This window comes from Amblyomma maculatum, chromosome 3 (genome assembly GCF_055883805.1).
Source record: "Amblyomma maculatum isolate TAMU_Amacu chromosome 3, ASM5588380v1, whole genome shotgun sequence".
Taxonomy (NCBI): Eukaryota; Metazoa; Arthropoda; class Arachnida; order Ixodida; family Ixodidae; genus Amblyomma; species Amblyomma maculatum.
The window spans coordinates 214533797-214558914 of record NC_139346.1 but is presented as its reverse complement, the minus strand read 5'-3'; the positions used below and the strand labels follow the sequence as shown (position 1 = coordinate 214558914).

The following is a 25118-nucleotide window of genomic DNA, read 5'->3' as shown; positions in this document are numbered from 1 at the left end:
CGCAACTAATCTTTTACGGTGGATGCTGCCCAACCAGTAGTAGCCCTGTACCCACACTCTTCCACTCAACATAAGAATGTGCCTATCCACCTGAATACCAACTACCCGTTTCCCACGCCACTTTCTCCTCTTGAGAGGCTGCTCCGTCAACAACAGACCCATACGACCATCGGCGATGGATCGAGCTGGTGCGCAGGATAGCGACACCTATATATACCATTGATGTAATAAATGTTTCCCTCCTTCTCATCTAAGAACACTACCACTATCTGCTAGTCGAAAATAGAAAGTAGGGCTGCAGGAGATCAGAGGGTGTTCAGTCTACCGGAGGCCAGTGATTAGTACATTGAACGCATCTTGAACGGCCTTTTTTAAATAAGTAAAGCAGGAGCTTTACTTCTCATGGTCACCTAGAGTGTTTCTATTCTTAGGCTATTGCACTGTCTAGAAATCTTTGAAACACGAATGCAGAGACCTAATTCTCAAGACAATATAAAATGGTACGTGATAGCCGTAGTTGCTTATGCGGCATAAAATAACAATATAAACTGTGCGTGCACATTCTTTCAAGCGGAAGAAAAAAAAGCGCTTTGTCAGGCGGTTGGCTGCCTTGTAACTCATCCATTATAACACACTAACGATTTTTTTCAGGAGACCAGCTCGAACCGTGAACACAGCCTAGATGGCTTGCTGTCAGTTTTTTCAAAGCGCTGTTCTTGATCGAAAAGTTTTATTAGCATCTCATGCTCCTTGCGCGCGCCTTTACATCCCTAAATTATTTGTTATTTTCTTATGCTCTTTCGTTTCCCCTCTTCCGGTCAGCCAACCGACATGCTCCTCTGTGTAACGCTCTCCTCTTCCTTTCTCTCCCTTTTTCTGCTTACTATGCTCGGCCATATCTGTAAAGCTCTTGACCAGAAGGCAGCAGTCGGGGTTCCACGAGTGGCTCGTGCTTGAAGGTAATCACACGGACAGATCGGCCAACGTGCTGGAAAGGCTTTCGTTATAGCGTGCCCTCCGCTTGAGCGATGTGCTATGCAAATGTACGCGATAGTCAGGAGGTCGCAGACCACCCTTCTGTGTGGTTACGTCACTCTTCTCAATACTCAAGCTTCGCATAAGAATAAATGCGGCCTTGTTTGATTCTTTTGAAAATGTGCGGGAAGGCATTGAAATAAGAGACACTACGAGATTGTCGAGGCTCACAGTGGTTTTGTACACACAAGGTGGTACTTAAGTAGCCTGGACTTTGAAGGCTTTACATACTGTGGAAGCGAAACCCCGGTTACATTTTTTTGTTTTTTTTGTGCGTTACCCTTGTCGCAGATGTCTTCCTCTTTTTTTTCTAAAAGTTCCCATGAAAAGCATTTTACCAGAAATATAAAACAAGCACTAGCTATAGACATCCCATCAATCCTCTATGCAGCGCAACTATTTTTAAACTAACTTCATTAGCCCCAAACGTGTGAGCGATCGAAAATGATGCTCTTCCTACCCTAAGCCCCTCAATTCAACCCATGTCGGCGCGCACGATAAAAAAGAACGAAACAAGCCGTGTTAAAGACGTATACGAGCCCAAAAAAGCGAACACACAAGGGGAGAACAACACAGGACAACGGCTGGTTGCTTTTCCTTGTGGGTTCGTCATTTTATGGCTTGAATATTTCTTCTTTAACAGCCATGCCAAGATTCCCACCTATCAGCCCTGCCTCAAAACAAGTCGCGACGGTGTGCCACTACGCCCCATCCCGCTCGCCTAACTTGGGAGCGTCCAATGAGCGGACGCACCCAGCAACCCAATTGACTTAAGTGGGGAAGCTTGTGCGCGGCGATATGTCGTCCAAATCGGCTGCGAGCAGTCGCCAGGACCACTTTTGAAAAATTATTTGCAAATTATTGTCTCCACGTAAAGCTTTCAAATCTGACTTGAATACTCACAAAGATCACTTGTGTGAATTTCTTGCATTAGAATCTTACCCAAGTAGCATTTCAGCGGCACTTTAACTCTACATTGAAGAATGCGACAGTTTATAGCCAGCGCTCTGTAACTTCTTTTTCTCTTCATGACGTCATACATCGTTGCATCTCGTACTAAATTGGTGCCCCGCCATGGTAGCGCAGTGGTTAGGGCACTCGACTGCTGTCCCAAGGTGTCGCATCCCGGCGGCCGCATTTCGATGGAGGCGAGGCTGTCAATGTCAGTGCACGTTAACGAACCTCCAGATGGTCGAATTTCCGGAGCCCTCCACTACGACGTCTCTCAAACCTGAGTCGCTTTGGGACCTTAAACCCCATAAACCAAACATTTCTCTCGAAACCATACCTGCTGTGTCAGCGCAATCATGCCATAGCGCCGGACTCAAATTAGTATTCTTGGCAATGTAGACGGGGTTTAAAGCATGGTGCTACTATCGCGACCATACTCCTTAATGGATGCTCGGTAACTTTTAGCGTCAGGTCAGTTACTTTGTTGTTTTGGTGATGGAATTAAAAGGTGCTATATTCAAACACAAGTTTGGAGTTTCGTCATGCCACGCAACTTACTGACAAATGTTGGTAATGCAGACGCTACCAACATCGAACGACCACAGTCTGTATACTTGCCTCATAGGCCCTAGGTCACGGTATCTTCTCAACATCTCCTCACGAACCTTTTCTGCAGATGCTTCTCCAGACAGATTTCTCCTGAGGGAAATGGAGCGTTTCAATGAGTAAGATTTTAGTACACGGCCTTGTTTTCTACCCTAAGAACTAAGTAGCCATCTTGAACCCTCATCAAGCATACTTAACAAAAGCCATCGAAGCTGCACAGAATGGAGATACCGGATTTACGAGCTCCTCATGCCCGCACATTGTTAGCCTATTATCCCGAAATTTTCAGACAGGTTTGTACTATATTTCTGCACACCGACGCAGTGTCATGTTTTACGAACTGTCCTATTCGCCAGTACAAGAACCATACATTTCCGCAGAGCCACCACGCAGATACCTACAAATCGGAGATCCACTTGAAGTTTCGCACCCACGTGTTCGTACTGCCGTCTTTACCAATTCACTTATATTCGAGCAACCATTGCCTAGAACGGCCTTCTCCGCCATAGTGCTGCCATAACCGGCCTATCAACATTTATGGGTGCTTTAAACGCCTGCATTTTAGGCCCAGCTCATTATGTGACACCCTAAGGCGGTGTTTGCGAAACAAAATCCGGCAGACGCTTGAGACTGCTTACGTGTGAGAACGCGAAAGGATTAGGTTGGCTTTATGTTACTTTACTTTTTGAAGTGGCGAGTCGTGCAAGCCATGATTACGCTCAGTGTTCGTACAAACTTTATATCTAATATTATGTTATGTTAACAAAGCGGTGAGTCATGCTACGGCCGTCCAATATGTGTCCAGCCATGAAACGGGCCAATTACCAGCTGCGAGGTTGTACTAATAGAACAGGTAATGCTTTCACTCTAGTGAAGTAATGTGACGCGATGAGGATGTTATTGTGGCATAAATCTCTTTAATCACTGCCTTCGTTACCGACATTGCTGTACACTATAATTCCCTGTCTTACTGTATAAAATCAGGCCTATGATGTGGTGAACACGTCAGCACTTAGGCCAGGCCAGCATAATGCAGTGATTAGGGCGCTCGACTACTGTTCCCAAGGATGCGGGATCAAACACCGACCTCGGCAGCCGCTTTTCAGTGGAGGCAAAAAGCCAGGTGCCCGTATGTTGTGCGATGTCAGTGCACGTTAAAGAACTCCGGTGGTCAAAATTTCCGGAGTCCTTCACTACGGCGCCTCTCGTAGCCTGAGTCTCTTTGGGACGTTAAACCCCACAAACCAAACCAAATCAAACCACGTGTCAGCACTAGTTGCCAAGAGTAAACATAATTTCGTAATGCAGATATCGCAGGTAGGGATCTCTATTTAAGGTAGTAAACTTCCTCACACAAGTGTATGGAAGGCTAATATAATCCTTATTTAATTGGCCCGCCAACGAAAAGGAGAAAAGCGTAGATCAGACACACAATTTTACTTAAGCTATAATATGGAACTGCAATTCTGAAGTCCATGAAAATTAGTAACCAGAAATTCACTCACAAGCACATGTGCGAAACCATAGTCTCCGCACGCCTTTGCGCCGATATAAAAGCAGCTGTTTTTATCCCACCTCACCTCCCTTCATTATACGTCTTCCTCAATAAGGAAACACCCCCTAAAACAAGTGCTCCATCCTATTCGCAGCTATCTTCAACATCGAGCTAGGCTACAAGTTGTGGTCTGCGTTAATTCCTCCTAATTCGCCAAGAAATAATAGCGGCTAAGCTGCACCACCAAGGCACAAAGTTATCTCATGATTTGTGGCTGATGTGTGGAAATTTATATTTCGTCCAACGTGTAGTTACAGCAGAACAATTACCATGACTACTCCTGCCAGTCGCCAGAAAAGCCATAACTCAATCTGGTACAATTTCACAATGCAATACCCTATCAAGTCCTGAGAAAGGAACGCTGTAAGAAAATTCAAGTCGGGACTATCTCACATTGCTTTTCTTGACGTAAACTGGAGGTAGGCCCAACCGATGAGAACACACAGCAGCATGGTTGGCACATTGTAGAGCATCCAGGTTGCGAAAGTAAGCTCCGAAGAGCCTGGAAACATGCTGTTTAGAAACAAAAGAAAGTAAAGTCGATTATTTCTTAGGTAGTCTGCGATGCAAAGCTAGTTGCGGCTCCTGCAGACTTACATATGCCAGGCATATTTTGAACAAGCCTTTACTCACTCATCCATAAGCCCCTTGAGTACGAGATTAGGCCCAGTGCCGATAAGAGAACCAGTGCCTCCGATGTTAGCAGCGTAAGCTACAGACAGCAACATCGTCGTTCGGAGCATCTTTTGTCGAGATTCTGCCCTGAAAGAGAAAACGCAGCTATCACGCTGAACTGGTTCAACAAAAACTTAAAGCAGTACGCCTTATCGCGTTATCTATGAAACAGATAGGCGCAGCGACATATATACATCGCGCTGCATAATGACGATGATAAAGCAGGATCAGCCATCGAGGCAATTTTATAAATCAGTAGTTGCGTAATTGCCGCTGCCGCACGGGAGGCGAGCGGCACACAGCGCGACTACCACCGCAGCCACCGTGGCACTCGCCTTTGAAGCGGCGTTCTTAAGTATTACGCTTCGTGTAAAATTCCATCTCATCCAAATGAATTAATCGCTTCACATTCCTCGAGTCCGGTGGCTTTCAATCCCATGACTTGTGTCCATGTGCGGTAATTTCCAGAGTGCGGAAAATTTTCGTGAATACTGCACGAACACGAGAGTAAAAAATTCCCATTGCTCAACAGCACAACAAAGACGTAACGAAAGAACCTGAAACAGAGCCTGCCTCTGTCTCTGATTTTCCTGTCTTCTAATGGGTTTTGAGCAATAAGAATACGTACAAACTGAACCTAATATCGGCTCTTGTCATAAATGCATCCATTTAAAATATACATTAATTAAAATTGCACGTCAAGCCTACTATACTAACAAAAACATGCGGGCGCCAAACTAACCAAGCTCTCTTTCGTGAGTGCGCTAGAATACCACTGCCTCTTTTAGCCGCAGTCATAACCACGCTATTGTTTTACCTCCTGTTAGAAATATAAAACGCGCCCAGTGACAGCCAGAGGAGTTCCTACGCGTGAGCCACCAAAGAAGCAAGATCGTTAAATATCTTTTTGTTTTCTAGACAACGTCGAAGTGCCCTCCACCAAGATTAGCAATGCCAATTAGGATACACGTGAGAGTACAGTGGCAACGGTAACAACATATAATGTAAATCGAGTTCCGTAGTGCTTACTCGGAATCAGAAGACATCTTGCTAGATGCCTTTGTGCCTTCCTTTGAAAATGCCTCTTGATGTCTGGTAAGAGACTCAAGATCAGAACCTGGAAGTAGCAATAAACTTAATATTATATACAGCTTTCATGCCGTTTTTCTTAGTAAAATCATAACTAAAACACAAGAACAACATAGACATTGATGGACTGCTCCGGAAAGGAGACCCAGAAGAAACGGCGAGAAAAAGAATCAGAAGGGATCAAAATGCGATACTGGCTAGCTATTCGCGTAGATGCTTGCCTTTTTAAATGTTTTGCATGCGTGTGGCACAAAACGTCTGAATACAGTGTTCTCTTGCATAAGGCATTTTGTTCGTGAAATTCTGAGGATGATAATGAACCCAGTTTGCGGCAGTAGGCCAATTAGCACCATGAGACAAAGTATATTTTGCGCAGAAAAGGCCGGGTAAAAGAATATTACGCAAGTAGTTAATCTTAAAGAAGGCAAGCCCCTGATCAAGGGAAAGTTTGGTCTCATTGTATCACCGGTGGCTACCCATTGGCGGCACCGGGGATCGAACATTGCACCTCCAGCACGCCAGACGAATGCTCAAATCATTTGCCCAACGTTGGGTTCGTTTAAATAAAACGACAGAATACTGGAAAAAATAATAAATAATAATATATATATATATATATATATATATATATATATATATATATATATATATATATATATATATATATATATATGAACACGCTGGTGAACACTCTCAAGGTTAGTATACAGACAACATAAATACCCAAGCAAGTAGCAGGGGGAACAGCGGCCGATGTAGCTCAGTTGGAAGAGCCCCGGACGCGATATTCGGAGGTCGTTGGTTCGGATCCCACCATCGGCACGTTGTTTTTTCTTCTACTTTGTGTTTAATTATATTTCCCCTAAACAGATTACATTACTAATTTCTGTGATATCTAAGCAAATATTTAAAAAAAAGACATAAAAGTACCATCCCCAACGCTTTCCTTGGCCTCGCCGACTGTTGGCTTCTTTCCTTCGTGTATTATAACGAGCACCCTCATTTCCCCTTAATTGATCTGCTTGTAGCTTGCGGGGGTCTCGGTTCTGGCAGTCTTGAAGCCATAGGTAGCGTAAGAGGGTTCTAGCACAGCTTTCGCCCTCGCTCTTGATCACGTTCTACGTGACACTGGCGGTAACAAAGGACGTTCTACGTCCGCCGCTATGGCTGAGGGTGGCGCTGGTGAACACTCTCAAGGTTAGTATACAGACAACATAAATACCCAAGCAAGTAGCAGGGGGAACAGCAGCCGATGTAGCTCAGTTGGAAGAGCACCGGACGCGATATTCGGAGGTCGTGGGTTCGGATCCCACCATCGGCACGTTGTTTTTTCTTCTGCTTTGTGTTTAATTATCTTTCCCCTAAACAGATTACATTACTAATTTCTGTGATTACCTAAGCAAATATTTTAAAAAAAGACATAAAAGTACCATCCCCAACGCTTTCCTTGGCCTCGCCGACTGTTGGCTTCTTTCCTTCATATATATATATATATATATATATATATATATATATATATATATATATATATATATATATATATATATATATATATATATATATAAAGAGAGAGAGCGAAGTGTACGCTTCATTTAAAGAAACATTTTTTTTGGACTCGACGTTTCGACCAGAAGCTGGCCTTCATCAGGCCAACATCGGCCAACATCGAATTCAACAATTGAGGGCAACGAGCTTGAGGTCTTCCAGTGCAGGAGAACTACAGAAATGTTGACTAAGAAGTGTAAAAAAATTCAAAGAGATAACGCTCCTTCTTATATAAACCTTGAGCATGGCGCGACACCTCAGCCGAGCAATTTTTTAAATCAGTCTAATCATAAAGCAAGCGATTCAAGAACCCCCCTAAACCATTCTAACCAAACACCGGAAAGACCACACTTTCAGCAGAACATTATTAATTTCTCAAACGCAACAATTACCCCGGAAGAAAGGGCACTGCTATCCCGTGGATTGAAATTCTGCCCAAGTACGGGACGATATGACGAATACAAATTACTTAAAGACCTAGACAATTTTTCACAAACCCTAAGACTACAGGAATATTTTTTCGAAAAACCTAACAGTAATTCTGCCTCACTTCCCCCGTCTCAGGAATATTAGACTCTAGATCTGGTAGGGAAAAACATCTGGACTTGTACATAAAAGCTGTACAGCGGGACATCCTTCGCGCTTTCGAGACCTACGAGCCCGGACCCTCTAAAATTTCGAAAAAAAAGAAAAAACGTAACGCCTTAACATCTCTTAGCCAGCGAGCGAAAATCGTCATCAAATCCGCCGATAAAGGAGGTGGTATAGTAATTTTAAACAAAGACGATTACATTAACGAAGAATATCGCCAGCTCAACAACTCAAATTTCTATAAATTGCTCCCATAAGATCCCACTGCTGAGCACCAGAAAGTTATAGCACAAACTCTAAAGCAACTCACCGAGAAAGGAGAAATACTACCGCGAGTAAGTAAGGCACTAGAGGCAATAGATCCGTCCCCAGGGCGTTTCTACATGCTCCCGAAAGCGCACGAAGAAAATCATCCCGGTCAACCAATCGATCCGGCATTGGCACGTTCACAGAACCAATATCTAACTACACCGATTCCCTCATCAAACATATCCCTTCCAAACATACACCTTACATACGCGACACTAATCACTTCCTGAAAGAGTTATCTAAATTTACTGTCCCCAAAGGTGACCTTTTAGTGACCCTTGACGTGGTGTCCCTTTACACGAACATTCCGCATGAGGACAGGATTCAAGCTCTGATCACATCATATGAAAAACACAAAGCCCCAAACTCTCCTAGCCCAACGGCCATCGCGTCACTCGCTAATCTGGTACTAAAACTCAGTTTCTTCGAATTCAACAACTTTTATTACCTACAAACCAGCAGTACAGCCATGGGAACGAAAATGGCATCAAATTATGCCAACATATTCATGGATCACATTGAATCTGACTTCCTACGCTCGTACCCCCCCCCCCCCCCCCCCCAAAAAAAAAAAAAAAAAACAGCTTTTTATAAACTTTTTCTGGGCGATATATTTATCATCTGGACAGAAAACGAGCACAAACTCATCCAATTCATTACCTCATTTAACAACATACATCCCAACATCTCATTCACACATATCCTCCACTCAAATTAACTTCCTGGACGTATTAATTCAATTTGAAGAGGTGGCTTTAAACCCCAATGTCTACAAAAAACCCACGGACAGACAACAATACCCTCATTTTAAAAGCTGCCACCCGCGCCACTGCAAAACATCAATTCCTTACTCTCAGGCAATAAGATTCAAACGAATGTGCTCACGCTCAGAAGAGATTTTGAGGAAACTACCAACCGCATGCGGGAGGTTCTGAACATCAACACTATCCGCCAACTATTATTAATGATGCCATCCAAAAAGCGGGATTAATTGATCGTAATGAAACATTTGGGGAAGGCCGGCCGGCAGCACGAAATGAAAACCGCTCAAATTTGATCTTAACTTTTGCAAATAACCTTCCGAACATCAACAAAATACTAAAACAACACTTTAACGTCATCGAACAAAGTGATCGTCTATCCAAAATTTTTTCTGTGGTTCCCCGGGTTACATACAGACGACTAAAGAATTTACAAAATTATGTAGTACACTTTACTGTCGATAAAGCAGACCTTGTTGTTTGCATGCCGTGCCGAAAGAATAGATGCCAAGTTCGCAAACACATACAAACAACGACCACGGCAAAGAGCACACACTCTGATTTTAAACACTCCATCCGCGAAAATCTGAATTGTGACTCCAGGAACGAGGTATATATGCTCGAGTGTGGCGAGTGTCAAATGCAATACATAGGGCAGACTGAGAACCCATTCCGAATTCGATTCCACAACCATCGCGCGCACACCAAATCTCTCCCCCACCTTCCCCTGTCCAAACACCTGCAACAGAAAAGTCACGAATTCGACAAACTAAGTTATCCTGCTCCAGAGCGGCTTCCATAGCAACTGCGAACGGGAACAACGAGAATCGTACTTTAAATTTAATGCCCTACAGCCCGGTATAAATGAGAGCCCTGGTATTCTTTCTCTACTTCAAAGTTCAGTTATCCCCTAAATTCCTACCGCAAACTCACCTAAACTGCCAAGTCAAGCCTACTGCCAGTAGACTGAACGAATGTCAGCTTTCCCCCCATATACACAATGAAGGTCACACAATTCCTGCTAAAGAGACTCCTGATGAAGGCCAGCTTCTGGTCGAAACGTCGAGTTCAATAAATGTTTCTTTAAATGAAGCGTACACTTCGCTCTATAGTTATACATATATATATATATATATATATATATATATATATATATATATATATATATATATATATTGTAGGGGGTGTGTTTATTCAGTCCACGCAGAGGGATTCAGCTGCTCAGGATGAATTCGCAGCGGAGCGTCAGGCGTATCGAATCACGAAGACAACGACCAACTTATTCGTCCTCGAGAGCGCCAGTACGCGATGCATGTCAGTGGCAATAACGATGAAGATTACCACACTACAATATATATATATATATATATATATATATATATATATATATATATATATATATATATATATATATATATATATATATAATATATGTGAAGCTCAGCTTTAGCCAAGGTGCATCGATGTGCCTGCGTGGCCTAAGGGTCACGTGTATTCAAAAGTCCGTATACATCCTTCTGTATAAAAGGAGAGACCCAATTTTTCAGTTCCTGCGAAAAGTAACGTCAGGCAACGGCAGGTCACTGCGCGATCATATCAGCAGCCAGTTACCGCCTGCCAGAGACATGCAAGTGATCTTTCGCTCACGAAGCCGACGCGGGACGCAGCCTCTGGATTTTCGGTGAACGGATCTTTTAACTCTGTTGCGTTGTAAGTTAAGACACTTGCGACAATAAGCGTTGAGAATGCGAGAGCAGTAAGGTCGGATGCTTCCCCTTCGACGTGACGGCTGATCGCCGCTTACGCCAAACGCAGCCGCGCCGATACTACATGTTCGCTGACATTCTTCTGCAAGTCGCCCTCTCATCTTGCGGACATTTTCTACCACGCGGCGTTGATCCTGATTCCATTCCAGCCTGATAGGCGCAAATCCATCGATACGTCGGCATGCAACTGTGTGTACCTGCCAACTGCCGCGGAGGTAGCCACCGTCCTCGTTCATGTCACTTGACCAGAGCGCCTGTCAACTACTAACTGGCCCCTCTCTACCATCCGAATGTGACAGAAGGTGGGCCTTTCGAGAAAACCAGCCCCATTGTATAAGGACGTCGTACACCTCTCAGCCGATGGGCGTTAAGTTACGCCGAATCGTTTTCCTGATGACGCATCTAATGTCGTTGCATTAAAAAAAAACGTATAAGATAAACTACCTTTAAGCGTTGCCCCACATCTCGAGAAAACTTTCTTAAGAAGAGTTCCAATATTTTTTTAGCTGAAAAAGGGAACGAAAGTCACGTTTCTTTAAATATGGATGTCGAAGATGTCATTGGTCTGCAATTGGTCCAAGTGCACTAGCAAGCAGTTAATAAACATTTGTACCGTAGCCCGAAAGCCACATGCACATTCGTTGTAGTGAGATTGTGTTTTCGGCACATCAGTCAAAAATCTCTACTTCTTCGTTTCTGGGCTGTTTTATCTGGAATTTTCATATCCAGGCGTATGAAATGACAAGCAACACACTCGCCTATTAATCAAGCAAGGTATATTACTGAGAGAGTTGCATTCCTGATATTCTAAAAGGTCCAGCGTTGGCAGGCAAAAGACGAGCTGTCTTCCCTCTTTTTATCCTTCTTCTACCAGCGCTACATGTCTTCAGAATGTATATGAATAAGTTATTGAGCTAATTTAAAATTTTCAATTTTCTATAAACCATATATAGGTATATATTGCCAAAATTTAGAACGTCTTACTTTCAACGTCACTTGGGTGAGACTTTGTCGAGCTGTGCATCTGATCTACGACGGCCATGACAATGGGTGCCATGATTGACGTGGAGGCAGTGTTGGGGATCCACATAGACAGGGACATTGTGACTAGCATAAAGCCTAGTAGTAACCTGTAGAAAAGAGCAAAATATTCAACAAATAGGAATCAAATGACATTTCGCCAAAATTTCTCTTTAAAAGAAAACTATTTCCGATGGAAAGCATCGATCAATAACCAATGAACGAAACTCAAACAAGAAATATCTATTTTCGGGATAAACTACTGAAAACGTTTTTTTGCAGGGCATTCTTATTCAATCTAATCATTTTACCTAATTATAGAATGTCACATGCTAATTCCATGATTTTATGAAGATGACCAATTTTATCGAAAAATAAAAACTGCTTAATATAATGCCATGTAGCACAATGTATTTCGTTCTGCGCAAGGTGGGATAAAGCACTCTTTCTTCAAACATTCCGCTCCACACAAGCTGGTACCCATTCGAAACCCGGCGGGTGCCCAGCGACTCTGAGAATCGAACCCCGCGTTTAGTGCATAAAAGGTGGATGCTAAACCTTTTATGCCCCCGATGCGTCAATTAAACTGGGCTTTCTGAAAGCACTTTTGCATATTTTAGTGGCGGACAATCTGCACAATCCGGAAGGTCCTTTTCGGTCTCAAAGGCGAAAGAGCTTAGGAAATGAAGGACGCTAAATGAGATCCATCCAAATTTCTATTCACCGGATAGCAATAGTGAGCGATGTGAAAATATTTTTATAAGAACTGCGCGACTGAGTCGTGCCTATATGATAGTTACCGCAGGTTATATTCGCTGTTTCTCAGAGCAAGCTGCTACTTAATAATACCGTACCACAGCTGTGGTATAAAAGCTCTCTACTCACTCATTATTTTTTGCGTTGTTCGTGTAGGCGCTATGAATCTAGTCAGTCAGTGTTTCAAAAGCCCCCCCCCCCCTCCCCCTTTCTCTCTCTCTCTTCCCTTCGATAATTTGTTTGTTTTTATTCATAAGATCGCTATAGGTGAGACAGTAACTGGAATGCATGAGACATAAAGAAGATTTTAAAATGAAGTAATTATATTTCACGCCGATGAGCACCTGTGAGGAAATCTGATTGTGTTATCGTGCTTCTTTTAGCTGTAGAGAAACGTTGCGCTGTTATCGCGTTGTATACAGCCACCTGTAGCTTCGATGTATACTTTAACATTCCGTTGAAGCAAGGACGGGCCACTGTCTTCTATATTTGACGTACCTCAGGTTACTCGTCCCAATGGCCAGTAAGGAACGCAGTGCTATCCTCTTGTGCAAGTTACTCGTTTCGACAGCGCCTGCCATGACTAGAGAGCATAGCATCAAGATGCCGATGTCCTGTAAGAGCATACGCAAAGAAAAAAATTAAAGTGTGTTTGTTTATTGTTATTCAAATGGGATAATGCAAATCTCATATGGGGTTTACTTCTAATAGACCAAATGTCTGGTCATGCGGCCCTGATTCGTTCTCATGCAGCCTTGCGGCGTCCTCTGTAATATGCGTGACCTTTGGTTCTTCTAACGAGACACAACGTTTACACGAATGTTTTGAAACCGTTTGAGCAATACCGTTAGGCTCTCATAACATATATTTGCGGTGTACGTTTAAATATGTATCATGACACCGTACGATGATGAAATTAACACTCAGTATAAAGGAGTCTAAGCAATTCTTTGAAAAGTATCACGCTCTTCACTGTACTTTGTTACAACTGTTTTCATTGCCTTTGATTACACGTTTTCCAGCACGCCGAAAGGTGGGGTGTGTGGCTGACCTGACCGCTCTTGCGAAGGGCAGTGTTTCAAAACTTAAAAACCAATAAAAAGCACTTCTTCTCTATTTGAGCTCATCGCCTTTTCTAAAACAAAAGCGCCAATGCTGCTGGAAAAAGCTCAGCTCGTATTTTAGTGCCCTATGTACATCTGCGCCCTAACAATACTACTGGCTGATTCTAAGTATAAAATTATATCCCACGTGAAGCAGGCTACAAGAGTATTTTTTCAAGGTCGCAATGAATGGCTTTGTTCTTCAGGCTACTACTATTTCGATAGATTGTCCTGGCTGCGCTAAGGAGCCAACAAAATATCACCATATTATAGCTTTCAATGAACAAAGTAAGCATTATCTAGCAAACAAAGGCTAATAAGATTTATATTTCTGCAAAAAAAGAAGAAAATATTAAAGGTAATTAAGACACAAATGAGCGCTCCACTGCATCATGCCTTTTTCATGACGCTCTCTCGAGTAGCGCTATGATTTTTCATAACTCCGAACCACTTAAACTCGTCCATGTTACCACCTTGGTGGATACGGGCACGAACGATTCATTAATAGTGTGTTCCATAATAGAAAAAGTGAGGTAAGTTACAGCCGACTGCCAACTCACGTTCAGGTAAAATGTGGCCACTTTAGCAGAGGGCACGATCCCCAGGAAAGGGAACAGGAAGACCGGCATGAGCGAAGTTACGGCCAACGGCACCACCTCTGCAGTCCAGTAGAAGGCCATCCAGAGCAGGCAGTAGGCACACCATCCGGCCTGCGGGTGTATGCGGCCTAGTGTATAATAAGATTACCACCTCCCATATTCTATTTCTTTCTATCCTTTCCCAATTTTTTTTTTTCGAATGTGCAGTATAGTCAACCTGCAGCATGTCCTCCTATTGGCGCACCCATCAACCACTGCTCGCATCAAACCTCGGTCAGTCTCGCTCCAGCCGACACAGAATAGTGCAGCTCGGTAATTGATATTGTGAGCGCCGAAGTACTTCATTACGCATGAGATCAATGGCCTCATTCAGCAAACAGGAGAGTACACGAAAAGCTACTTCGAACAAAATAAATGCTCTCGTTATAGATTCGACGCCGGCGCACTCGCCTCACTCATTCGATGCGTCCGGCATCCCGCGCGGCTTCAGAACTCCTTAAGCATCTGCCCTGAACACCACGACTGAGACACTGGCCGCTTCGCTCCTCTGAAAATTATCGTGTTGCCTGAAGTCTTGCCACTGACACAGTTTGAATTTTTTAAATCCTGCGAACGGTTTGCATCACTGCACGACTTCAAAGTTTATCGGTACGCCTCGCAACGGGACCAGGCAATCAACGAGCCTAAACAAAAAAACTGTTCTCTATGCACGAGGAGAAATGCTCATGAAATTATGAAGACGTTCAATCTTTCTAAGAACGAAATCGAAAACAGGGAAACGTACGTAAAAATAAAGTTAAACGCTTACTTTGTAACGTCGTCTGTCAGAGCGCCTGTTTTAACCGGGAGGATCAGGGAAAACAGTCGACGAGATTTTAACGGCACTGTGTCATTGTGTCCCAGGTGCGACTTCAATGATATCACCGAAAGTCTCATCGGTGACCGCTTTGTTATCATACTGAGAGCCTTAAAGCTCAGATGGACGCCAGCATCATGCAGCAGCGAAGGCGATACTTAAAGAAAGCGTATGGGAGCAGTGAGAATGCCCGTATTCAGGAAACAGGGCAACTTCAAGACTCTCTGCCACCATGAACATGGATGGTTTTAGGAAAAAGCATAATGGAGAAGGACTGAGGGGACAGAATTTTGCCTGTGTGTGGATACCGTGCAGTAACCACTGGAGATACAATGAAGTTGCCAGCAGAGTCCGCTCTGCTAGCCACTTGTGTGAAAAGTGCAAGCAATTAGAGCACTTGTAAAGGTGTGCATGAGTGCTCCTATATATCGCGTGCCGGCGGTAAAGGCTGAAGGAAAAAACATACGGACGATTAATTTTTTTTAAAAGGCCAATATGCCGACGTCACCGTAAATGGGTGCTGACTGCATGCCATAGCTGACTCAGGAGCTGACGTCTGTGCTCGGAAAGTATTTTGATGGAAAACCCGAAGACCTAAAGGTAGCCGAAATTCTGCGCAACTATATTACGTGAAAATGAAAATCCTCATGCCGGATACTTATGTTATCGAAGGCATGGATACTACCCTACTGGAGATTCCGCTACTAGAAGCGCTGGGTATAGCACACTTCCTGGACGTTGTCGATGAGAAAAGATACTTTGCGAAATTTTTTATGGAGCTCTTCGACGGTCTAGAAGTCATGCCTGGCAAATACAGGATTCGCCTGAAAGATGGAGCCCGACCATTTGCCGTCTCGACACCACGCAGAATTCCGTCCCTCATGTCATAGGAAATTGAGAAGGAACTTCAGCAACTCGAAGCTCTCCCATTGACTGGTGCGCACCAACTGCTGCCGTCAAAACCCAGCAGAATAGACATGACTATCTGCAAATCTTGTTAAGCTAAACCAGTTGGTTCGAACTGAATAACAGATTTCCTTGAACAGGAGCTCAAAAGAGAAGAAAAGTGATGCGGAATGAATTGTACGTAGTATACTGAGAAACAGGTTTGCCGTAAAAGCTATGGATCCCTTAAAACATGCCCTTTTTCTATCTGGAACTAGGAATAAGAAAAACATGCAATGAGCATTTGAAGGGTGACCGACCTTGTGGTTCAGAAAATTCTTTGACGGAAATGCTTGGCCAAAATTTACAAAAGGCATCGGAGCATTGTAGGGTGTCATGCGCTAGCAAGAGAATGTCTTTAGTGGCCGGAAATTACCGCTGCTATTGGTTAACTTGTAGCCAAGTACCACCAGTGCGCCATGCACAATATTAATCTAAGAGAACGAATGCTGCCCAAGGGGACACCGGAGCGTCCTTGGCAAAACGTTGGAGCGGTCCTCTTCGAGATGAGTGGAAAATATTACTGATTGGTCGTGAACCTCTCTGCGTTTCCACATGACATTAGGTTCCTTCAGTTTTTGTTCAAGTTCTTGTATTACGTAGAAATAACGAAAACCACCATCCTCGCATTCCGCCACAAACGTTGAGCGTAATAACTTATAAGTCACTTTGAAAACTGTAGTTGTAAAACAGAGGTCTGTTAGGTAAAAACAAGCCTATTTTTCTTTTTATTTTCTTTACTTCGCTGAGCATCGTAAATACTGGTAAGAGCACACGTTCTGACGCAAGGGAAATTGCACCACGTAATAAAATAGCAGCAGTTGCAAAGGATATATTTTGCAAGCCTAGAAAATGAGGAGCACGAATAGCAAAGCCTACGATGTGTGATGTGTCACATTTAGTGGATGTGAGAGGAACGCCGAGCTCTAAGGGTGAATACCAAACCTACGACGCGCATACGGCGATGAAAGTTCAGTGTGTTAGGCCCTCATTACTCCCACTGGCCTCCGTATCCTTTTTCCTAGCGTCTGGGATTTCACGCATTTCTTGCAATCTATATGTAACTTATCTTGCTGACACTGCCCACGTCGCGTCAGCAAACTATACGGTGGCATGCCGAGGATTACTTTCCCTGTTTGCTTACGGAGTAAATTTACGTGTAGGTGTATAGAAAGCGAGTAAGTGAGGAGAGAATCGCCCGCTGCGCTATTCGAAACTGCAACCCTACTCTATTAAACAGCTACTGCTGCAACTCAAGGAAGGAACATGCACCGCTTTGGTAGGCAAGCTAGCGTATCAGCTTTTTATCTGTTACACAAAGGACCGGCGTATACTTCCTGTGCATTGCACAAGACAACCAATCACTTTTCTATGCTTATAATTGAAAAAAATGGGGGGGGGGGGGGGGGGGGAGGGGGGTAAGGGTAAACTTCCGTGGTCACCACTGAAGAGAGCACTTTAATCGAATTTTCCCTAGAACAGGACAATGTCTCAGTAGCTCCAGACAAAGGGAAGTCACGTGTTGTTATGGTCGAACGGCGGCAGCGCCAGCAGCGTTTATTGAACGCGTGCTGTTTGCTTGGGAGCCTCGTGACACGAATTGAGCGATTGTTTCAAGGCAACGCGCGTGCGTCTGACGAAAGGTTTATTGCGCGCCATAAAGTTACAGCAGGGTCAACTGCGGCGTGAAACGCAGATTCAACGCGGCCGCCTGCCCGGCGAAAGACTGACCGGGAAAATCACTCGAAAACGCTTAGCTAGGTGCCGTGTCACGATTTAGCCATGTGCTGCATGGAATACGGGCTCCTTGAGTGGCTCTTGGGATCTTTTCACCTTGTAATTTTTTTCCCTGCGAATCGATCTCATCCTTGCCCGCCTCAGCGCAGTACAGTGGATCAGAGACGTAAGAACGAATTAAGTACTGTGTTTGGAACAGAGAATCTTATTTTATCTCGCCTTACCTCCACCATCTGTCGCATTGTGCACACGCTTTCGGAACCTGGCATGTTAGGTATTTCCCCTTAATTATTTATTTAAAATCATCGTCACTTGTACTCCGCTTCAAAAGCTGCACTGCGAAGGATAAGGGCAACCTGCTGGGTAAATGTGGATGGGGCACACGATTGTGTTCTAAATATTTAACAGGGATGACAGCACCATAAGAACATAATCATGTAGTGGATGTCCTCCTGGTTGGCTCAGGTCACCCTAACAATGCAAGATTATTGTAGGCTGTGTGTACAAAATACACGAACGCTGTACCTATAAACAATCACCAAGTACAAAGAATTCGCGGACATTTTACAAACCGCTGTGACGAATTTCTTGTATAAGTCTCACTGTTGAGGTTATTCGTGTCTATAGACGTCATTGGGGAGAAATGATACCTAAACCAGTGACCTAGCGCGTTAAATGGTGTTGTTATTGAAGCATGCCTTCGTCTCGAAGGCTCTGCAGATGAGAAAACAAGGACAATATGAATATTAACTTTATGGCGACCACGAGCAGTTGAAAGGGAAATTTCCAATAGGCAAAAAATGATTGGTCATAGACACCAGAGATAATTCAGCGTATTTGTACAGCTCATGAAAAGATGTACGGTCATATGTATAAAAATTAAATCTCACTGCCATGTTTCACGCCCTTTCCATTTCGTGAACATTGGTTCAGTGCACTTCTTTTCTTTTCTTTTTTTTTTAACAAAACCACCAACAGCACGTCGAATACAGTATGCATAGCGTTTATTTTTCTTGAGATTTAGGTGGATGATTTGCACCTAGCCCTATAAACTATATTTCACAAATATTTCAAATATTACGAATAGCATTTGTGTAAACTAGAGAAGCAGGTGTGTGCAAAGCTCTGCCTTAAGATGAAATAGCTGCGTGCTTGAGCTGAGCCAACGTTTCAGAGCAGCCTGAGTTTTAAGCTGTTCCATGTTCCACTGGCAGTCAGGAATGATAAGATGAAGGATGAGTAACAGTGAAGTAAAATACGATGACCAGTGAACAATTTCTTTCGAGGGCAAAGGAACTCGAGTGGGCTATGAATCGCTGCGAGCGGGAGTAATGAACGCTTCGGTAGGCTTCACTAAGATAACCATGTATTTTCAAACAGGGTGACAATGCACACATAAATAGTCTCCAGCAAGGGCTCTAAATGCACTCAGCGTAGAATTAAAAAAAAAAAATTACTTTTGGGTGTTGATGTTCTTCTGGTTTTCTTTCTTGCTTTGTTCATTTCCAATATGTCGAAATTACGATCAGATTTCAATAACGTACGTAATACGTCCTAGGAATCAGATCGCAGCCTTTAAAACACCGGCTCTGATTAGGTTCTACAGACAATGCTCGTGTGCTCTTGATAAAATATTTCAGCTCTACTGTGTCTGCGTAATTTCAGTAACACCGAAATATCGAGTTTATGATATGCGTTAGAATGAGGGCCTGTGGGGCGAGTTGGTTCGTGACTTCAAAAAACCTACGGCACCGCAAAGAAGACGACCCAAGAAAGAACAGGACACCACATGCGCATGTGGCGTCCTTTTTTTGTCTTGTGTCGCCTTCTTTGCGCGGCAGTAGTTTTCAAGTTATAATATACATCTTCGCAGTAATGCTTGTTGCCAGATATATCTTAGTAATCGAGGTGCAATTTAAATAAATGAATAATAATTATGCTGATTAGTAACGAGTAATTAATACTTTCTTACAAATTTGCCCCGCCTTGGCGGTTTCTCGCAGACACTGGACTGTGGTGGAATCAATGAAAAAAAAAAAACAATTTGTGATTTACTTTCTAAACTTGAGTTTCCAATGATATTAAGCACACAACTTGAAAAGCATGTTTTTTGTTTTTCTTTTTTTGCGCTCCCGCTTTTTGTTCACCCATTATGCCACTGAACAAGAAAAATGAGTTGTAGATGCCGCATCTTACTTAGCGCACTAGAGTGAAATGATCATTTTCGGTTTAGTGTTTCTAGATCGGACATCATGATTTGCGTCCAACTTGCAAAACCATTATTTCAGATATGCGTGAAAGGTAACACCGTTTTGTCCCGCATACATGCGTAATCGGCAGTTTTGCGCGAGGCAGACCAATATAAGAGAAGCAGAAATCCTGTGGAGAATTACCTACCTTGCCTCCGATGCATACTGACACTGGAAGCAGGAACAGGGGAACACAGATGGTGTAGACAAGACGCCAGGACTGTCTAAGTGCGCCGAGGGCCACCAGCATCTTGCGAGCTGTCCTCGCTGCGAGCAAGCGAGAAATTAACAAAACATTACATACCTAATGTAACTGGCGGCCTTCGGGTCACACTGTGCACAGTTTCTAACGCTTTTATATTTTACATTTTCAATTGAATATATGCCCTGGCCGTCATCGGGTGAGGCTCCCTCCTACAAGTCCTGATTAGGGTTTGAATATATACCTTTTACTTCTTTACCCTTACGTTAAACTGCATTGATATCTCGCCAATGCTACACCTTTGATCCTAATGACAAAAGACGGTGCTAACAAATCACACGTATGGTGAGGCCTCGGGCGTTTTGAAAGTTGGATATAACGTACAAGGAAGTGTGTTAGACTGACCTGACATCCAATCATTCAAAAAAGCTTTATTTCATGAGGTGAATTTTGTCTTAGCCCCATGTTCTAAAATATCACCAAATATAAATAAAGAAATATGTATTAGTGCCTTGATCCACGTAGGACTGCCATCATCACCATCAACATCCCACTGGCTATGCGCACAGCAGGACGAAGGCCTCTTTTTATCCTTCCGAATAACTAACGTGCTGCGTCAGCTGCCCCTGCTTATCCATGCAAACTGTCCTATCTCGTCCCGTCACTTCTATTTCTCACGTCCGGTGCAGGCATGTCTTTTCTTGGGAGTCCGTGCGCTTGCCTTGGGAATACCAATTAGCGCAAAAACAGAAAACAGTACCTATGCGCCAACTTTAAGTTGGAAGCTAACGTCTGAATATGGACAAATCAAGTGAAATATCTAAAAGGACTTGACAGAATTTACAGGAAATGAAAAAATGGACACCAGAAATGGCCATGGAAAAGTCATAACGGGGAGACTAAAATGAAATTGACTTCATACTGTGTTCAACCCCCGCCATTATGCAAGATGTAGAGGTAATCGGGAAAGTGCGATGCAGTGACCACAGGATGGTGAGGTCCCGAATTAGCCTAATTCTGAAGTGGAACGCAACAGATTAGTAAGGCAGAAACCCATCAACGAATTAGCGGTGATGGGGAGGGCAGAAGAGTTCAAGATCTCGCTACAGAGTAGATATTCCGCTCTAACCGAGGATGGCGACATTAACCTAGAAGCAATGAACAATAGTTTCAGATATATTATTACTGAGTGCGCTGTAGAAGTAGGAGGTAGGATAGTTAGAGAGGATACCGGTAAGCTGTCTAAGGAGACGAACGATTTGGTTAAGAAACGCCAGAGTATGAAAGCTTCCAATCCAACAGACCGGATAGAATTGGCCAAGATATCAAGGCTAATCAATAAGCGCAAAGTGGTCGATAAAAGGAAGTGTAACATGGAGAAAATTAAGCATGCTATAAAGAAGAGGGGAAGCCTTAAAGCGGTAAAGAAGAAAGTGGGCATAGGCAAAAACCAGATGCATGCGATAAGGGACAAGGCGGGCAACGTCATCACGAATATGGACAAGATAGTCAAAGTAGCCGAGGAGTTTTATACAGATCTCTGCAGTAGCCAAAGTAGTCAGGACCGTAATGAGATTGGCGGTAGGGAAAAACAGTCAGACGTTCCACCAGTGACGAAGGACGAGGTCAAGAAAAAATTAGAAACTACGAAAAGGGGTAAATAAGCTGGAGAGGATCAGATAACTATAGATTTGTTGAAGGACGGAGGAGATATCATGCTTGAAAAACTGGCCACTCTGTATACGCAGTGCCTGGTGTCATCGACGGTACCGGAACCATGGAAGAATGCAAACATTATCCTCAATCATAAGAAAGGGGACTCCAAGGGCGTTAAAAATTATAGACCAATCAGCTTACGGTCTGTTACCTATACGGTATTTACTAAGGTAATCACTAATAGAATCAGGACAGCCTTAGACTGCAATCAAGCAAAGCATCAAGCAGGTTTTGGGAAACTGTACTCTACTATCGATCATATCCATACCATCAATCAAATGATAGAAAAATGCTCAGAATATAACCAGCCCTTATACATAGCATTCATTGATTAAGAAAAAGCATTTCACACAGTTGAAACCTCGGCGGTTATGAAGGCATTGCGAAATCTGGGAGTAGGCGAGCAGTACGTGAAAGTGCTGGAAGATATATATAGTGGCTGCCCAGCAAACATAATTCTGCATAAAGAAAGTAACAAATTAAATTCCCATAAAGAAAGGTGTTAGGCAAGGAGACACAATCTCCCCAGTACTATTTACCTCAGAGGAAGTACTCAGAGACTTGGAATGGGAGCAGTTAGGGATGAGGGTAGATGGAGAATACCTTAATAATCTTCGATTTGCTGATGACATTGCCTTGCTAAGCCACTCAGGGGATGAACACAAATAATAATTGATGACCTAGACACGAAAAGTAGAAAGGTAGGCTTGAAAATCAATATGCAGATGACTAAGGTAATGTTCAACAGCCTCGGGAAGGAACAGCAGTTTACATTAGGTGGCGAAGTACTGGAAGTAGTAGGCGAATATGTCTACTTAGGACAGGTAGTAACCGCAGATCCGGTCCATGAAAAGGAAATAACCAGAATAATAAGATTGGGATGGAGCGCATTTGGCAAGCACTCGCATATTATGACTAGCAGCTTACAAGTATCGCTCAAGATGAAAGTATACAACAGTTGCATCTTACGTGTACTCACCTATGGGGCTGAAACGTGGAGGCTAACCAAGAGGGTTCTACTTAAGTTGAGGACAACCCAGACGGCTATGGAACGAAAAATGATAGGCGCAACATTAAGAGATAGGAAGTGCGCAGAGTGGGTCAGAGAAATAACTCAAATTACCGACATTCTAGTGGAAATTAAGAAGGAGAAATGGGCATGGGCAGGACACGTAGTGCGAAGAGAGGATAATCGATGGTCGCTTAGGGTAACAAACTGGATTCCAAGGGAAGGAAAGCGTAGCAGGGGGCGGCAGGAAGTTAGATGGGCGGACGAAGTAAAGAAGTTCGCAGGGGTCAAGTGGATGCAGCTAGCACAGAACCGGGTTAATTGGAGAAATATTGGAGAGGCCTTCACCCTGCAGTTGGTATAGTCAGGCTGATGATGATGATGTCAGGAAAACATTCTGCATCTCAGAGGACGCTTCCATATTCTTGCTTTGACTCGCTCAGGAAAGCTCACCATGCTGGTATTTCACCCAACTGCGGAATTCAGCCCTTTTATAGGGAGAGTATCATGCTCACACTTTATGCCTCCGCCGCAGAACTGAGCGGCAGAGCCAATATGGTAAACTGTGCATAGGGGCTTCAATATAAATGGCGCTGAGCAGGCCACCCCGGCCACTATCCTGCAAACTATTTCTCCATACGACAGTGGTTATATTAAACATAAAGCTGAATAGTAATCAGCAATTTGATCTTCACGGTCTTTTCTAAAAAAACAATTGTCTATAGCGAAGACGAGAACGCTTGCACAAATGTCACATTCCCAGACAAAAAATCAATTTTTAAAACAAGTAATTAGTGTTTCGCTTAAATCCTTGAAAATTCCGCTATCAGTATTTTGTATAAGCCTAGGTGTGTTGAATAGACTCCTATGCATTCTTAAACAGAAAAGATGTCTCGAAACCTTGTTGGTACCGGCCGCATAATTAACATTTTCCACTTACCTTCCAAATGGCAACGCCGTAACTTCTACAGTCTCCCGTGCGCGTGTATGTGGAGTTCTTTTTCCGAAGTTTGCACATGTGACTTAGTTTCAAAGCATCGTGACGTATTGTGGACACCGGTTCTCGATAAAAGAGCAAGATAGCCGAGGGCGCCGGGAAGTGAGGGAGGGGTGGGGGAAGCATGTGTTATCGGCATTTGAGTTATCCTGTCTGTGGAAACAACCAGAGTCCCACTTGTCATGGCCAGACGAAGGTGCGTCAAGGAGGTTGCTGGACCCGAGCGCATGGTGAGAATACAGGCTTGAGATAAGGTGATGTAAAACGGCTGACCAAGATGCGGGCGGCTTTTTTTTTTTTTTTCGCTGATAAGGTCCCGGCTCCTTGTGTCTGGCTTCCTGGCTTTCCTTTTCAGCGGCGTTCTTTTATTGCAGTGTCCTTAACCTCTGCCCCCTTATCTGACCCAGACGAGACTGTGGGCAACCGCCGAACTTTCGTCCATGTGATTTCAATTCACACTAGATTCAAAGAGGGTGGTGACGAACGTGTAGCCAACATTTCCTGAAATGTTTCCTGAAATAAGCGACCTGTAATTACGCGTAGCTAAAAAGAAAAGTGTTGCTGGAATATAATCGGCTTCGATTCACGCACTGTCATAAACTAATAAAATATAACGCGTGAATACTTTAATCACATTGGGAGCAAAGGCAAGTGTAGAAATGACTCCAAGCAGTAACAATCCGTGTTAAGAGTAGTTATGAGTGCCTAGTGATCCAATTCTGTAAAGCAATTTCTTTTTGGGACCTTTTGGTGGTTTGATGTTTAAACACACCCCGAAATTTTTTGGTGCAGCGTTTTCTCCCTCATATTGGCCTTTTTTCTTTATTTCTTTTTCAATTCTTCTGGTTACTCCACTGCTGGCTAGATACAGTGTTTCAGTGTTAAAAAAGAAGCACGGAGATTCAAAGCTTACTTTAGTTTCTCAAAGCGAAAGGAACGCAGGAGGAGTGCGGGAACGAAGAGAGCGCGCGAGAGAGCGGGAGCGCTTACAGCGTTTGTTGATGCCGGCGTCAGTAAAAATCGAACTCTGGCTGCACTGTTGCACG

General features: G+C 43.5%; 1 protein-coding gene across 2 annotated transcripts in view; it reads right to left on the bottom strand.

Moving 5' to 3' along the window:
* LOC146197674 (Na(+)/citrate cotransporter-like) overlaps positions 1-24135 on the bottom strand; it is a 39775-nt gene extending 15640 nt beyond the window's left edge. For both annotated transcript variants that reach the window (XM_084599588.1, XM_084599589.1), the window contains exons 1-9: positions 24016-24135; positions 20297-20415; positions 14323-14472; positions 13158-13273; positions 11868-12013; positions 5852-5939; positions 4781-4909; positions 4541-4660; positions 2605-2685 (exon numbers count right to left, since the gene is read on the bottom strand). In XM_084599588.1, the coding sequence (XP_084455714.1) occupies positions 2605-2685; positions 4541-4660; positions 4781-4909; positions 5852-5939; positions 11868-12013; positions 13158-13273; positions 14323-14472; positions 20297-20398 (932 nt within the window). In that variant the 5' untranslated portion in view covers positions 20399-20415; positions 24016-24135. The remainder of the gene's footprint in view (positions 1-2604; positions 2686-4540; positions 4661-4780; positions 4910-5851; positions 5940-11867; positions 12014-13157; positions 13274-14322; positions 14473-20296; positions 20416-24015) is intronic.
* Positions 24136-25118: the final 983 nt, after the last annotated feature.